Source organism: Cryptotermes secundus, unplaced genomic scaffold, assembly GCF_002891405.2.
Source record: "Cryptotermes secundus unplaced genomic scaffold, Csec_1.0 scaffold925, whole genome shotgun sequence".
NCBI classification, from domain to species: Eukaryota; Metazoa; Arthropoda; class Insecta; order Blattodea; family Kalotermitidae; genus Cryptotermes; species Cryptotermes secundus.
The window spans coordinates 254,690-271,658 of record NW_019733333.1 but is presented as its reverse complement, the minus strand read 5'-3'; the positions used below and the strand labels follow the sequence as shown (position 1 = coordinate 271,658).

Below are 16,969 nucleotides of genomic sequence, written 5' to 3'. Positions count from 1 at the left end.
ATGGGGAAACCCACCCTCTCTAACTAACTAAGGTGTGGAGTGGTTCAATCTGGGAAAATTTTGTCTTCCTCTGGAATTACGTATAAGATGCGACAGTGCTTCTGAGTATGCAGAAGAACGATATGATTACTTCGTAATTTGCTAAGGGGGGGGTTGTAATTCAAGAGTTTAGGCCTATAGTTGAAGAAGCAGATAGATTGGACAGGTACATGTGTGTACGTTACACAGACGCAGTCGGTTGGTTTGAGTCACGGTGTGATATAGGTGAGAGTCATAAGGTCAGTAATGCGAAGCATTTAACTTGCCAGTGATCCCAAAATCCGTAACCTTCACCATGCACGCATGTATGCAGATATTAGGTTGGAAACCTCTCATACTTCATCTGTTGTGCTCTTGTCGTTTCGGCAGGTAAACAGGCGTTGTGTGTGTGAAATACATGTGTACATCTGTATGAGAGCCCATACTTGAGTGGCCGATTCCAAGCTATTGAAAAGGTCTGTCGGCACTCGAGTGAGCCACATATTGTGACGTTTAAAGAAATGCATCAGCTAAGGATGCCACTGCAACCGTCCCTCATTATGACAGCCTATTCGGTCAACTTACACGTAAAGAAATAAGTAACATGTAGTGTTCGGTTTGAGAAACCTCTTGGAAAACATTCATTTGGAAGCCAGAAGCCCCTACTTGAGTGGCTGGTTCCAAGCTGTCGAAAAGATCCATCGGGACTTATAATTGTCGGTGTTTGAGTGGTCCTCATACATTAACTTAAAAAGAAATGCTAGGACTGCCACGGGACCGCCTCTGTGGTCTAGTGGTCAGAGTTCCTGGCTACAGATCCAGAGGTTCCGGGGTCGATTCCCGGCGTTACCAGATTTTCTGAGAAGTACTGGGTCTGGAACGGGGTCCACTCAGCCTCGTGAGGATAATTGAGGAGCTATCTCAAGGAAATAGCGGCTCAGGTCTATAAAACCGAAATTAACGGCCGTGAGAATCTGTTGCGCCGATCACCCGACACCCTCTTTCCCCCAAATTTGGCACTAACTTCGCCGTCAAGCGGCGGTCGCTCGGTCGGTATAGTTTGCTTGCGGACTACAGGCCACGGAGTTTGTTTTTTTGTTTTACGAATGCCACTGCAGTCACCTCTAATTATGACAGATTATTCGGTTAGCCTACAGGTGAACAAATAAGAAATATAATATAATATAAATATAATGTTCAGTACCTTGAAACAAAATATTCTTTTTTATTGTGCTTATTTGCAGTCTACATCATTTTAGAGTATTGAGTAAATGTGTTGTAGGTGGTTGGCTTGCGAGGGAAACATCCACTGATGTTTCTCCTACATGTAGTCTATTTTATTGATTGATGATGTCTTGGGGCCGTGTTCTGTTCAGTCTTCTTGTCACTGGACCGTTGGTGTATAGCTGTTCTATTAATTCGTTGTCATGGTTTACAGATTGGGAACAGAAAATATGACAACAAAAGAGAAGCGTACATTTTATTAGCACATGTGATTTATGACTGATTATCAGGCAGTATTTGGTTGATTTCTTGTTGACATTAAAGCATTGTGTGAATGCTGAATGTGAATGTGAATGTGAATGTGCATCAGACTGTGTCAAGGTTAAGGTAGGCCGCATACCAGCGTCGTCAAGACATGTAACAGTCAAGACACGATGTCTGCGATATGACGCAAGGAAAGGAGCACAGTTGAAACGAACGAGATTATGAAAACGGCCTCACACCTGTCCGAGTCATGCTGCTGACGTCAGGTTCATGCTGACGAATCGCGAATGAAGCAAGGCTGCGTTTTTTGTCCCATGTCTTGATGATTATCTTGACGCAGTTGGTGTGCGGCCTCCCTAAGTATCAGATAGAGCGTTTTGTCTTCGTCTATCCGTGCTGGTGCAGCGGTGGATGTTATTCTGGAGGTACCTTGTTTGAATTTGGGGCACCGTTACCTGCTGTCATGCTTTGCTTTTCTCTGGGCCAGTGTTTTTCGGGCTCTTTTTTCTTATTCCCCCCCCTTAGCGAGCAGCTTGTAGTTACATCCCGCAACCTCCCTTGGTTCGAAGAAGCTGATTCGTTTTATTATTACCTGATGCCATTGAACTATAACATTTTTATTTTACGAAAAATTGTGCCCCCCCCCACAATATCGATTCCTTTGAGGGTCGTTCCTTAAGTTTAATAACCATTGCTGTCGTCGAATGCCACTTCGGTACTTTGAAATACTGTAGTACCGCCTCCTCCCATGTTCTTCACTATTCACAGTTTATCTTATCATATGACTGCATATGATCTCTGCACTCGAAATAGCGACGTCATATACAGGAATTGGTCTAATATTATACGAAAATCGTATTTATTTCATAGCGAGCTGAGGAGACAACGTTTGAAAGCTAAGGACTTCAGAATTTGGCTCCCTTGTGACAGCTGAATGTTGATTTTATTAATATTATTTCAACTTCTAATCTCCAGTGGCGAGGCTCATGCTTAAAGCAGCCATTCCGTTAACAAGGCTGTGAACCTCTCGTAACCGTCCATGCTGAAATGCATAATTATACTGTCTTTTTTTTTGTGGTTCCTGTGTAGGTCATCGGTCTACTTAGTGAATTTCTGCTCTTCGATAATTATGAGCTTCTGTGTTTTAATTGTGTATGATTGATTATGTCGTGGTGCTGCCACGTTTACTGGACATTCAGGCGGTAGTTGAAGATTATGACGAGTGTTTTGTTCGCTATTGTTACTGAAAATGTAAATTTCAAATTCTGGCAATGTTTTTGGACGTCACTGGTTCTGAATCATACACTGCGATGCCGGCAATGACTGGCGCATATAAGTAGGTTTGCGTATTTATATGCACGTAGTAGAATTTTGCATGTTTTCAGCAAAGAAATTTGCATTGATCAAGGAATGAAGACATTGAAATAAATTTTTAAGAACGAGGCTGCCATCTCTAGCGCCGTAGTAAATGGATCTGAGATTAGCAACAGAGTATACTTTCCTCCCCCCTCCCTTCTGCAGTTCATTGTATAGGCCGACAGATAAATTCTTTCCGGAATTTCCCTTTTTTAACCTTTATAGCGAGTAGGTATACTTATGTCTCACACGCATGTATTGAGAGTGTCGAAGAAATACGTAACTGCTTATTATAAGAAGCGGCCCATTTCATAATGTTCGGGTCTTTTCTCGATGAGCACTAAGACATAAAAGTTCTTCGCCACGAAACTTTGTGATGGTCTACATACTGCATTCCATGTAGACCAGCTTTAATTAAATAATTGTCAATGCTAGAAATTACGTTGTTATATGAACTGCAGGAACAAATTACCACGAAACATTACGGTGGTTTATCTACCGTTTACTTATGTACTTACGTAGTACTCACTCACGTATTTGTCAAAGAAAAAGACGATATGTGAGCTGGGAAAGCTCAGTATAAACAGTGATTGAGAGAGGCAGTCTAGGTTCTATTCATGACAGGGGCAGGCGTTTTGTTCTTCGCCGCCCTCTTCACACAAGCTTCCGGCACATCCAATATAATTGGTACCGAGGCCGACTTCTCCGGGGGTGTATCGGTCGGAGCGTGGAACTGAGTTATCACTAGGACCCGGATCTTTATGCGCTAAAATCACTTAAAATATGCACTAAAACATTTAAAATATGCGCTAAAAAGCGGGAAAATATGCACAAAGAAAAACAAAACAATATGCATTTAAGAAACAGGTCACTTCATTCAGACTCGCCTATTTACATGTATCATTCACTGCAGAAAGTAGCATCACAGTAGGCAACTAGAAGTCTTTCAATGTTTTTCTGGAAACAAACTACGTCTATTGTCTGTCAAAATGAGTTTATAGGCTGAGAATTATCTTTCTACATCAACTGACGTGATTGGACAGTATTTATACACTGGTGCCGAAGGTTCGGAACATTCATCTGGCAAAGCTACCCTAATTCCACTCATGTACTGACTAATTGACTGAATCTTTTTTAGTCCTGGATTCGAATTCAACACCATTTCTAACTTGCATTTAATCTTCTCTCCAGTTTCGCCTGGAGCAGAATTCAGTGAACAAGTTGCTTTCTGAAAGAGTTCAAGTGAGTCGTGAAGGAGAGCACCACAAGATGCTAAGCTCTCAATGCTTTTGAAACTGTAGAAAAATGTGCATGGATAACATTCACATCTTGATAAACAGTATCACTTCCAAACACCACCTTTGCTTCACGGACACATGCACACTAATCTTCAAGTTTTGTAACCACTTCTTTTACTTGATTTAAATTCTCCTGATAAAATGAAACTGCGGATAACCATGCCCCCCACCTAGTTAGGACAGGTTCAGGTGGCAGAGGAACTTGAGGTAGGCAATCTTTGTAGATCTGGACACAAGCTGGTGCTTTCAGAAACGGTTTTTTCCCACGTGCAATGAAATCGTTAACAGCTGGAAACTGAGCGCGTATTCTTTCTGCAATACGGTGTAATCCATGCGCTAAACAGCTTACGTGTATAAGATTTGGATAAAATAATTGTAAGGCCTTTGCTGCTTTCAACATATAGGAAGCTCCATCTGTGAGTAATACAAGCACCTTACAACAATTCTCAATTTCAGATGGGCATAGTAGTCGCAGAGAATCATTTACAGATCTTGCTGTTGTGCTGTGGTTGGTTTTCTCTAGTACTTTGCAAGCAAGAAGATGAGGTTTGCCGGGTTCGTCTGGATGTAGCTTACCAACTACGAAATTTGCTATGTATCGGCCACATAAATCGGTTGTCTCATCCACCGATATCCAGACCCAGTTCCCTCTGATGTCACAATGGATTGACTCCAGAGTAGATTCAACAAGCAAAGGTAGACACTTTTTTCTAAGAGCTGAGTCATCTGTGATTTTTTTAATTGCACAATATTTCTCCAGAAATGATCGCAGAACTGGATTGCTTAATCTATTCCATGGAATGTTGCTGCATACTAAAGCCTTACAAAGATCAGCTGAAACTGTATTAACATAGAACTTGGGTTTGACCTGTGCAAGAAGTAGCTGTTGTGGTGTGCTGTTCTTCTTCCCCTTCGTCGCCGCAATATGTGCAGTCGTTCTTGAGTGTTATTCAAGTTGAAATTTATTTTCACATTTTACTTCCTTTGCGCAAACTTTACAGTACACGACGACACCATCTGTTGAATCGTCACTATTACCTGACACCCACCGACGTTTTAAATATCTACTGCTGCACTTTTCTTTAGGCATTTTCAGTACACGAACACTTTTTTGATGCAGACTATTAAAGTAAAGAGTAACACATTAACTGAAGAGACTTCTCTCAAGGACCAACCCTCTGATGCTACTGTCTGCTGTGGTGGTCAAAGGAATGCAGGAAAATCCCACCTCCCTCCCTTTCGAAATAGCCAAGCTACCTGCTTGTATTGTAAGTAGTAAAAGTGCCGTTTCGCTTAGTGGGGGGTGGAGTCCAACTGGGTCCACTCGGCACGGCGGCCACTGATTGGCCTATTATAGCCTGCCCCGGTAATTATGATGATGGAGAATTTGGTGGAATGAAGATTGGCAGGGGAAACCGAAATGCTCGGAGAAAAACTGCCCCAGAGCCACTTTGTCCACCACAGATCTTACTTGACCAGACCCGGGATCGAACCCGGGCCGCCGAGGTGGGAAAAGTGCCGTTACTCAGAAAATTTAGCATAGCAACTGGCAAAGGATGTCCAAAACACAGGCAAAACCGATTCTGTTAGAGAATATTCAAATTGTCCTTAATTTAAAACATATATGCAGAAATATGCTCTTACGTTTAGAATATGCAATCACGACCAAAAACCCTCAAAATATGCATTTTCATATGAGCATATGCATTTGAAAAAAATCCGGGCCCTACTGATCACCTCTGTCAAGGTCCGAGGTTAAGAGCTTGTGAAGCCACACGCTAGTGCCCATACTTCATCACGGTATGATGCTTAATTAAGCACAGGAGCGAGTGTCGTCACTTAAAGATTTTAGGTAGTACGTAATAGTACGTGTGATAGATCAAATGCCGACGAAACTTTGTGGTGGTCTGTACATCATTTGGTATTTTAAAGAAGGTTTGATCCATAAAATCAGCTATTACACGTTATGCCTTTCAGGGTTTTGATATTTCGGGAAGAATTTGTTGCGTTACTGTAAGGACGCGGTTTCGAGTACCGATGGGGCCATTGAATTTTTTTCAATTTACCTAATACTTCCAGCCGCACTAGGCCCTGGGGTCCACTCAGCCGCGAACAGAAATGAGTACCAGGAAGATTCCTGGGGGGTAAATGGCGGCGGCGCGTGAGGCTGACAACCTTACTGCCATCTGTGAACCGATTGTCTAGAAGATTTGGGAGGCTCGACGTCTCACACCCCTATGGGCCTTTAGGGCCTATTGCAGGGATAGCTTTTTTTACAGTCATCGGTACTGTTTTGCTGGCGCCGTTTTCTTACGCTTAATGTCAGCCTTGATGGTTGCTAGCTGAAAGAGACGTGCGCGCATTGTGTGAATGCTGAAATCTCCCCAGGTTCACAAATATTTCGACCTCGCATCTTAAAAGTCTGAATTGCATATCTGGGCCCCTTAATACAGAAGCAACAAGTGAGGGTTTTCGTAAGTAACCATCATTGCATACTGACGATTTTTAGTCTCGTTTTTCTATTTTATGGTTCTAATTAATTTTTGTATATGTACGTATGTATGATCCCCACCCCCAGAGTTGTGAACCAGTTAACCGATTTTCATGCAACTGGTCATGAATATTATGAGGCTACTTCACATTTATGCTCTCTACTTTTTTAGTATTAACAGTACTCTGGTGGCTGCCTTACGCACTTCTGAGGCGGGAAGCGACGTTTATGCTGCTTAATCTACTGGGATTTTATGTGGTTTCACTTATGGAGCCGAGCCCTTGTTGAGAAGCTGCCAATTGTGCAGCTACTCAAGAACTTCCCTAGCATTTTGTGGAACCCGAAGGTTCATTACCATGTTCGCAAGAGCGCTCCAGCGGTCCCTGTCCTGGGCTAGATCAGTCCAGTCCATACCATCCCATCCTATATCTCTGAGATCCATTTTAATATTGTCCACCCACCTACGCCTTGGTCTTCCGAGTATTCTCTTTCCTTCAGGCTTTCCCACCAATGTCCTATACGCATTGCTCTTCTCCCCCATTCGTGCTATATGCCCTGCCCACTCCATACTCCTTTCCTTGATCATTCTGTAATTATACTTGGAGAAGAGTACAAGTTATGAAGCTTCTCATTACGCAGTTTTACTCCAACCTCCTCTCACAGAATCCCTCTTCGGTCCAGAGATTTTCCACAGCGGTATAGAGTTTGGAAAAATATGCTACTCATATTTTTCTTTGGTAGAATATAGAGCAAAATGACTGTTAGGAAAAACCTGTGTTTAGTTTTCAGATTGATGGCTGTAAGTAATGAGCCAGTGGGAAGTCCCACGCAGTAGATACATGTATACACGAAGGGAACGGTTAAGTTATATAATTATTACTTTATACTCGTAGTTAGTTCTACCCTCACCATAGATCTCTAGATTGGAGCACGTGAAGGAAGTAGGCGTTTAATGCCTCCCACCCCATCCTCAGGAACTTGCTATGTTTTAAGGAAGGGACAAGCTTCTGATGCCCCCTGTATCTGGCCCCCGTTATAACACTTGAACCAGTCGACGAATTTTCACGAATTTTGCTATGGATGTCATGCAGTTGAAGGCTCTGGCATTTTTACACATCGTAATTCATAACCTCAATAATACGAACACGACGGTCATACGAGCTTCAGAGATAGAAGCGATACGTATGCCACTTAGCGTACCATAAATTCTTGAACTTTTGTTCGGCAGCAGATTTTCAATAAATGTGTAACTTCTGTACAGACAAGTGTCTTAGAATGCAAAGCACCAGTGTGGTGGCCGCACAGGGCGACTAAATTTTCTGCTTTGTTATTTTTATGCGAGTGTTAACAATTACAAACATGGCGCTAATGTAACTTTGTATTAGCTGGAAATGCAGAGAATTTGATCACTAAATTGAATAATTATTAAGTTGTTATTTATGCTCTCCCTCTTCACTTTAATGGAAGGTAGTGTCACATGTTCTTCGTAGAACTTGTTAGGACAGTGTTTGGCGAAAAACATTGTGGATATCAACGTCACAGCTCACTTTGTTATTACTTGCAGGACTATGGGTGCAGCTGGGTGAGGTGTGTAGTGGATTTAAAACAGATCGCCCTAACGGTATAATTGACACAGTTGGGGCAATCAGTATGCACTAAAGATACCATTAAATCAGAAGTAGGAACGCATGTACCGTAAGGCAGTTCCGTCATATTGGACGGGATCCAACGGGCAAGGAACATTTCAGCGTAAAGAGGATAAAAATGGGACACACATTTATGATACGAAGCGTGAATATTGCACCGTCAGATGACATGCACACGCTTAAGGCGGCGGACCCCGCAGGGATGGGAAGGTACGGTACTCTAGAATAGGAATGTGTTCATACTGTGACATTACATTTTGCTGAACGTCAGTGCTGTCGTTTACAAAACCGGAAATATGAAGGGAGAATCGAAAATTGAGGCGGTGTATTACGTGCTTGTAGCCGAAGTGGGAAAAATGACGGAAATCGCCTATAGGCACATCATATCCATGTTTAAAGTAACATGTTCCTCGGTTTAAAAAAGTTAATTTGGGATTTGTCAGGCAGTGCTGGTACGTGATTGACTGTACTTGAATTTTTTCAGGTAAATACCAGAAGGCCGATCACAGTGGCCGCGCGGTCTAAGGCATGAACTGTCTTCATCCATGATACGTATGTAATGGCCGTCTTGTAGTGCACTCAGTTTCATATGTCGCTTCTTACTACATGTTTCGGCAACATAGTGCCATCTTCAGGTTCGTTATTTACGCTAAGCTATTACATTGTTTGCCATCTTGTGTCTTTATAACATTATTTAAAAAGTACATTATTCGACAACTATAATAACATTTGTATATACTAAAACTTGTTAAGATTATTCATCAATATGTTTTAATTCAAACTCGCGTATAGTATGGTTCGTCCACTATGGGAGTCGTTTCTGTGTGTACTGTGTCTGTGATGTGTCCTTCCTTTTTTGCTGCCAGCATGGGTTCGAATCCCACTCAAGGCATGGCTGTCTGTATTGTGTGTATTTATTATGTGTTTGTGTTCTGTGCGTAGATAGAGGTTTTGCGACAGCCTGATCACCCGTCCAAGGAGTCCTACGGACTGTGTATATAGGATCAAGAAACTGAAAAATTGGCCAGGGCCAAACAAAGGGCTGTAGAGCCATAATAATAAGATACCAGAAGGCCTAACGCAGATCCTTCGGCCTGCTCTGCCGAAAGAACACGCTGCTGTGCGTCAACTCGCATCGCGAGCGTGCGGGTTTGTGGCATAGTCAGGACAGTAACCTATACATATCACAATTTCTTGCCTATATCGACCTAGTAAATGTTTTGAACAGCTACTGTGAAGCAGGCGTATGCATTATGTGTCTTTCGGTCGTGATCCCAAGTTATCTGCCGCTGTATTAAACATTCGATCGGGCGTGTTACTTCTTGTAACGAGATGGCACGTGAGAGTTCAAAGTTAGAACGAGTGTTCATGAACGATATTGTATGAAAATAAGAAGATGCCTATGTAAATTCCAGGATGTTACAATTGCACTTTTTTTTTTTCTGTTTCGCTACAGCCCCAATTTGGGCCTAGGCCTACCTCCATGAAACTCTCCGTTTCACTTCGGTTTACTAGATCTTACACATTCGGTAGGACTCCTTGGGAGAGTGATCAGCTCGTCGCAAGGACTCTACCTGTAGACAAACACAGAAAAACGCACACAAACATCCATGCCCTGAGTGGGATTCGAACCCACGATCCCGGCTTCCGAGCGAGCGAAGACAGTGCATGCCTTAGACCGCTCGGCTACCGTGACCGGCTACAATTGCACATACACACGCATATTCGTGCAGCTGTAAATAAATGGAGAGTGACAGGGTCATTAGTGGACAGAAAGGAACTGAATTAAAACCCCGAGTGCTCACGAGAATTTTGATGAAATCGCCATGTGTGACGTGTGAATGTGAATTTTTCATGGAGATGCAAGGAGTGCGTGTGTAACAACAGGGACCATTTCCAGCATCTGTGATCTGTGGGTTTTGTTTCTGATTTGTTGGTCAATAGACTATTGCGCTGTGCTGCGGGCCAGAACACGTGCGAAAAGAATTGCCGTGAGAAGGTTGTGTTTCTTCCGCTGGACCGGCAGAAGAATTTGCGGCAGGCTCTTAAATAACCAACCTCTATTTATATCATTTATTATCTACTAAATCTAAAAATGCTTTAGATAAATAATCGTACACGCAGTCATGAAGGGAAAATTTTTGTGGTGTTTACTGTAAGTGTTGTTATTACTGTTATTGGCAGCAGTAATATTAATCCATCAGCACCCTAATCACTGTATTAATTATTACTTTCGTCACAGTAAGATTGTTATAAAGAAATAATGTAACCATGAAACAAATAATACAGGTCCAGAGGATTGTGGAATGCAGTAAACTGTATAATGAATACTGTTATATCAGAGACTTTACAGGGGCACACGGTAGAGCGTAATTGGTTGAGGCACTATGCTACAAGCCGGAAGGTTGCGGGTTTGAATCCGAGGTCATTGGATTTTTCAGTTGACCTAACCCTTCCAGCCACACCATGGCACTGGGGTCGACTCAGCCTCTAACAGAAATTAGTGCCAGAAATATTCCTGTTGGGGGGGGGTAAAGAGCAGCCGGCTCATAAGGCTGACATCCTCATCACCATCTGTCAGCTGATTGTCTAGAAAATGTGAGAGCCACGACGTCTCACAACTCTATTGGCCTTCATGGTCTGTTACAGGGATAGCTTTACCTTTTCTTTTAGCAGTGACATTACAACCAAAGGAACAATGAATTTGGAATTCCAATAGGGTGACAGAATGCTATAAACTGTGAAACGTGTATGTCAGTCTTTTAGTGTATGACATGTAGCTTTGTGGTCAAGCTATTAAAGGTATCTTTAAGTTATGAAGTAGAATATACTGACAGAAGTTTTGATCATTTATTATTAATAATGCTGCAGATATGGGATGCCACTGTGGCTTAGTTCCTGCAGTTATGGTCTTTGACCATCCTGGCTTCTACTAGCCTGGCAGATAAATATTTTATATAATATTTCCAGGAAAGCAATTTTTTGAATAAATTAATGAAATATTATCAGAACTAAAAAGTTCCTAATTCCAGGTCTAAACACTAAAGTTCATCTTTTGTCCAGCTACCTTCCCCCTTTTTGGATAGGGTCCATATAACCGTAGATTAGAGGTATAGGGGGGGGGGGTGAAGAAGAAAATGAAAAAAATAATAATGCCCTGAAAACGGGTGCTTGATATGAATGAACTGTAACGGTTAAAGATCTTATTGTAAAACACCAGAAATTTGCTTTACTTCCCCTCATTATTGCTACAGCCATCATGTTGTGACATAATGGCTGAAGGCCGGAATAGTGAAGCCAGAAAATGCGGTTGCATGCAGGTAGGGACGTGAACACAGAAGCAAGGGAATATTCATTTCTAGGAACCGTTACCAGGCAATGACTGGTGAAGACATAACAAACCGAGAAAGTTTAGTACTCGCTGTAATGAATTGTAAAGTGTGTAGGTTAACTGTAGCTTTACAATTATTTGTATTCACCAATAGTAGGCATTCAATAAATTTAACATTCAGTGCGAACCCTGTATCTGGTCACTAACGCTTGACAGACTGGTGTCAGAAGTTGTATAGGATTGGACACATTGGATTGGAACCCAAGTGATGGATAATCACAGTGGATTTAGAATGTCTGGTAGCCATCTCAGAAAAGATGATAGCCTCTCTAGAAAACATGGAGGCCACGATAATGGCCAGCCAAGAGGAGATGAAAGCAGCAATAAACACCATCTGGGAGGAGATAGAGAGGACAATGAAGAAAAGATGGAAGGCCAGATGAAAGCCCATCAGAGAGAAATGAAGACCACAAGGGAAGCCTGGTTAGGAAAGATGGAGGCCATCGGTCAATACCGAGGTTATATAACTAGAGCCATGGTCTAAATGTATTCACGGAGCCTGTTTGGAGGTGGGTTCAAATACCTCCACCGTAACCCTGCGAGTCGTAGGAGGCGGCAGAAAGGGAACCTATTGCCTGGGGTTATTACTGGTCCACCCTGTTTTGGGGGATATAAGTACAAGGACCAGGCCCTCCAGGTTGGGGGAGTCTAGAATCTGAGATAGTAAATGTCATGAGTCCCGCGGGACTTGGATCTGAGAATGACTGCGCTGGCTAGGGCCAGCAGCAACTGTAAAAGACAAACTCATCCTCCTATCAGAGAGGATATTATGTAAGGACTGTGACCGCAAGGTTTCAGTTGCAAAAAATAATCTTTGGTTGTGATCCTCAAGGGGCTTGGGTCCAAGGTGAATTGGTTGGTGGTCAACTGCCCATCATAAAGTAACTCTGACTGATCGTGAGACTGTCGCCAGCTGGTTAGAATGTGAACACGGAAACAGAAATATTCTTTGTTAGGAACCGTTACCTCTCGACGACTGATGACGACATGGCAAATTGACAAGAAATTACGCATGCTGTAGTGAATTGTAAAGTGTGTAGGTTAATGGTAGCATTATAATTATTAGTAGTTACGAGTTATAAGAGTTAAATAAATTATCAATCCAACAACTACCGTGTCTGGTCACAATGACAGTATTTATGGACATTTCCAATTTTCTCTCTCACTTTCTTTCTGCTGTCTTTTTTGTTTCATCTGTCTCCAGTCGTTTTGTCCTTTCTAATTATCAATTCAGTTGGTCATTTCACCATGTTTGAATGTGCCCTTTTCAGAACATTAAGAACTACAGAAAGTTACAAAAAGGTGCCTGATAGCTTCAGCATGTCTGCTTGTCTCTGCCCATATGTGAGAATTGTAGAACAGCTGAATTGATGTTAATGAAATTTCAGATTTTGTGAATTTTTCTGAAATGTGTTGACACATTCCAATTCTAGTTAAAATCAGAAAATGTAAGGGACATTCTACATGAAGACCTATATACATTTCTGTGCACATCTCAAGTATAACTTGCTAAATATCTATTGGAGTGAAAAATGTTTATGTCAAAACTTGTAAAAGAAAATTAAACACACATTTATGTTGACTGCACCTTTTCTGTAAGTCTTCCATTTTTTGAGATGTAAAACAGAAGGGACTGAAGACACCAAAATGTTTACACTGTGCATACATTTCCTGCCACTGTCCATTCGCATAACATGGTGAGCTCATTTTAATACTTCCTTGAAAGACTGTAACTCAAATTCCTACCTTTATAATGGCTTTCCATATTGAACTCTATCCTTTTTCTTGCCAACTGCTTGATGGTGGTTTCTTGCTTAGCTTAAGCTTTGACACTGACGATGGAGGTGCTATGTTCTGAAACATCAGTCAACTTTCAGCAGACTACATTGTGTTATATGTCAAAGGACTGAACTCTTCATAACCACTGCTGTGAGAACCTCCAATTCTACATTTTCCCATATTCTCTTCTCTTTCTTTGAATCATGAATGTCAGGAATTTCATTTCAGCATTCTTCTCCAGTTTATCAATTCTCCTTTGAACAGTGACCATCTCTTAGCTGTGTTTTAATGTCTGAAATATTGTATCGTGCAAAGTTATTTTTCATTTCTGTTAAGGCACAGTCTTCCCTTTTCTAGTAATTCTGTCCCATCATCTTGTATTCTCCCAGTGCTCGAAAGTTTTCTTCCCAAGTATAAAAAATGATCAACATGTTATGGCCACATGCATGTAATTTTACTTCCCACATTCCGTACAGAATTAATCCCTTATATATAACTTGATCAAGGTTGACTGGGACTTTATTTTTTTTACAAAAAGAATATATATCCCAGAATCGCCAAACTCTTGCTCCTTTTCAATATACTATTCTTGCTTTACACTGACATATTTCTTCCATCATCCTGGCAAATTACTGATTCCAGCAGTGTACAAGTACACGGTTTTATCCTGACTGTAGGCCCTTCGGACACTGCATTTGAGTTTGCATCAGTTTTAAATTCCTGGCCTTCAAGATGAACCTTCATTGGTCCAAACAAATGAAAATCACTAGGGGCTGTAAGGAGGGTGTTTCATGATTTCCCTGCCCATTGTTGGCAATGGCACCTTCATCAAATTTGCTGTATGTGAATGAGCATTGTCATGCAGTAGTATTGATCTTCCTTGACAGTTATCAAGGACTTTTCTTGTGAATCATTTGATGCACAACATTGTGAACCAAATTAATTTAATACTGTAATACTGTGCATTAATTGTTACACCATATGGGAAAAATCAACATGAATCACTCCTTCTGAATCCCGAAACACACTTCCCATCTCCTGCCAGGCGGTGAGTGTAGTGTTGCCGCCAACTTTCCACAAAAGAGTTTTATTTTATGGTGCTCACATCTTAAGGAAAAAGATGAAAAGTCCAGTTTAACCTTGAACCAGCTCTGGAACAAACTAATGAAATTGCAGCATGGATAGTGCTAGTTTTTTAAAATGCATTTGCTTGTATCTGTAAATTTATATCCACTTTTCCTTATTCTGATTTCAGATTTAGTTATTGCTGAAGTACAAAGGTAATTTACTCCTGAAGCATGGAACACAGGAAGCAACCTGTCCCTCAAGAAATTGCTCTTGCGTCAGATGTGTTCGATCAGTTCTGCAATTCCTCTACACTGAAAAGCATCTTAGGTCATCACAGGCAACTATGTGAACTGCTGCGCATCAAGCCTACAGTCTTTCCTCATTTCTACCCAAAACTTAAGGTGAGATTTCCTAGTTGTCAGGTTCTCTTTATTTTCATTTGAACAAACTGCCTGTTTTCTCAAAGAAAGTGTGCAATGTCAGTCGCAGTTTAGATACAAATTAAGATAGAAATGTAAACCAGTAAAATAAATTTTATGAATGAAAAAGGGAAGTTAGTATTGTGCAGAAAAAATTTATAAAATGGAAGGAACAAGTGAGAATATCCAGGAAAAATAAATCAGGTGCTACTCTTACCAGAAAATGGTTGATGGGATTTTAAGTGTCCTGAATTATGCATCATATTTGTTCAGTTAATTACTCAGACAAAAGCCAAGAAGGTTGTATGTATGGAGGGCCTAACCGTGTTCTTCCTTCTAGCAGACAGCCAGTCACTGTAATGTCTGTGAGGGTAAATTTAAACTGAGTTCCCCACATTCATCAGCAAAGAGCAAAAATATTTCTTTTGGTGAGAAGTTTGCATATAATTTAAGAGTTAGCTGCTATTAGGAGTTGATGGCTCAAATATTGTCACATGGAGTAACCCAGGAACACCTCTCCATATTAATTTACATAAATGGACACTGGTCTCGTAAGTCTTCTAATTTGGATGTTAATATCCACCCATAATTGTCTGGTATTACAGGGGGCTGAATCTCGATGGTAGACATTATTAGACCGGACATCATATTATAACTAACAACAAACTGTAATTGTCTCTTTACATACCACTTTTAAAACCAGATTCGCTTAGTGGGGGGTGGAGTCCAACTGGGTCCACTCGGCATGGCGGCCACTGATTGGCCTATTGTAGCCTGCCCTGGGTGATTATGATGATGGAGAATTTGGTGGAATGAAGATTGGCAAGGGAAACCGAAGTACTAGGAGAAAACCCGCCCCAGCGCCACTTTGTCCACCACAAATCCCACTTTACCAGACCCGGGATCGAACCCAGGCCGCCACGATGAGAAGCCAGTGACTAACTGCTTGAGCTATGGCACGGCCTTTAAGACCAGATAGATAAAGTTATATATGTACGTAAATGCTTGCTATTACTATTGTCATGGGAGCAAGGGAAGGTGGGTCACATGTCAGTATTTGCACGCACTGCTGTTCGAGAAACACTGCAGCCTTACCCCACTTTCTGCACAGTTCTGAAATCTAAGGAGACCATGGTTGACCGAGATCCTGCAAGAATGTTTGAGAATGACTTTGCCTGGATGAAAATGTATTGAGTACACAAGTCAGTCAGTTATTTTGAACTATAAGGTGGCAGGTAAACGTGATGCAGAATCCATGCTGAAACACAAGTAGTGAGTTTAATGTTGGCAGTTACAGGACAGAGGTTAATGAGCACAAGAAGACATTGTAGTGATGTAAAGTGAAAGAATCATGGTCTGAACAAGCCAAGCTCAAGATTATAAGTGTGGCAATTGACAGACTGATCCAAAACTTGAGAAGAATTACAATAAGATAAATATATGCAAATTAATTGGGACAAAATCAAAAACTTGATTTTTTGACATTTATTTATTCTAAACCTTCAAATACAATTATCTCACATAATTTTAGTAAAGAATATGCCTCCCTTTCGCTGATGTGACTTCCTGGACAGGTTTTGGTATTGACTCAACCAATTTAGAGCAAATGTTTTTCACTCCACTGTTGTGGAACCACACTTTTATCACATTTGTTACCAAGCGTTCTTCAGTTGAACAGTCCATTTTACCCAGACGTTTCTTCAGTATGCGCCACAAATTTTTGACTGGGTTTGAGCATGTTGATTTTGTTTTCTTGAATGAATTTCTTGACTGCTTTTTGAGTTGTGGCATGGTGCAAGGTCATGTTGAAATGTCCCTTTACCATTTGTAAAGGTCTGCAGGAATGGTAAAACTCTACTTTTAAGGATTTTGATGTACATTGATGAATTTGTCATGCCATCAACTGGAACCAGACTCCCAGGACCACTTGCAGTGAAAAGACCCCAAAACTTTTTGTGGAAGGTATTTTACAGTTTGCTGAAGATACTCCACTCTCGCACTTGTTCATCATTGCT

General features: G+C 41.3%; 1 protein-coding gene across 7 annotated transcripts in view; it reads left to right on the top strand.

The window, feature by feature from the left end:
- Positions 1-16,969, top strand: part of LOC111868080 (F-actin-monooxygenase Mical) — a 136,494-nt gene that overhangs the window by 20,536 nt on the left and 98,989 nt on the right. For 5 of the 7 annotated variants that reach the window (XM_023858456.2, XM_023858458.2, XM_023858457.2 and 2 more), the window contains exon 3: positions 14,723-14,936. In XM_023858456.2, the coding sequence (XP_023714224.1) occupies positions 14,766-14,936 (171 nt within the window). In that variant the 5' untranslated portion in view covers positions 14,723-14,765. Of the gene's footprint in view, positions 1-8,424; positions 8,508-8,887; positions 8,933-14,722; positions 14,937-16,969 lie in introns of those variants that run through there. The other 2 variants (XM_033752921.1, XM_023858455.2) reach the window with 2 other exon arrangements.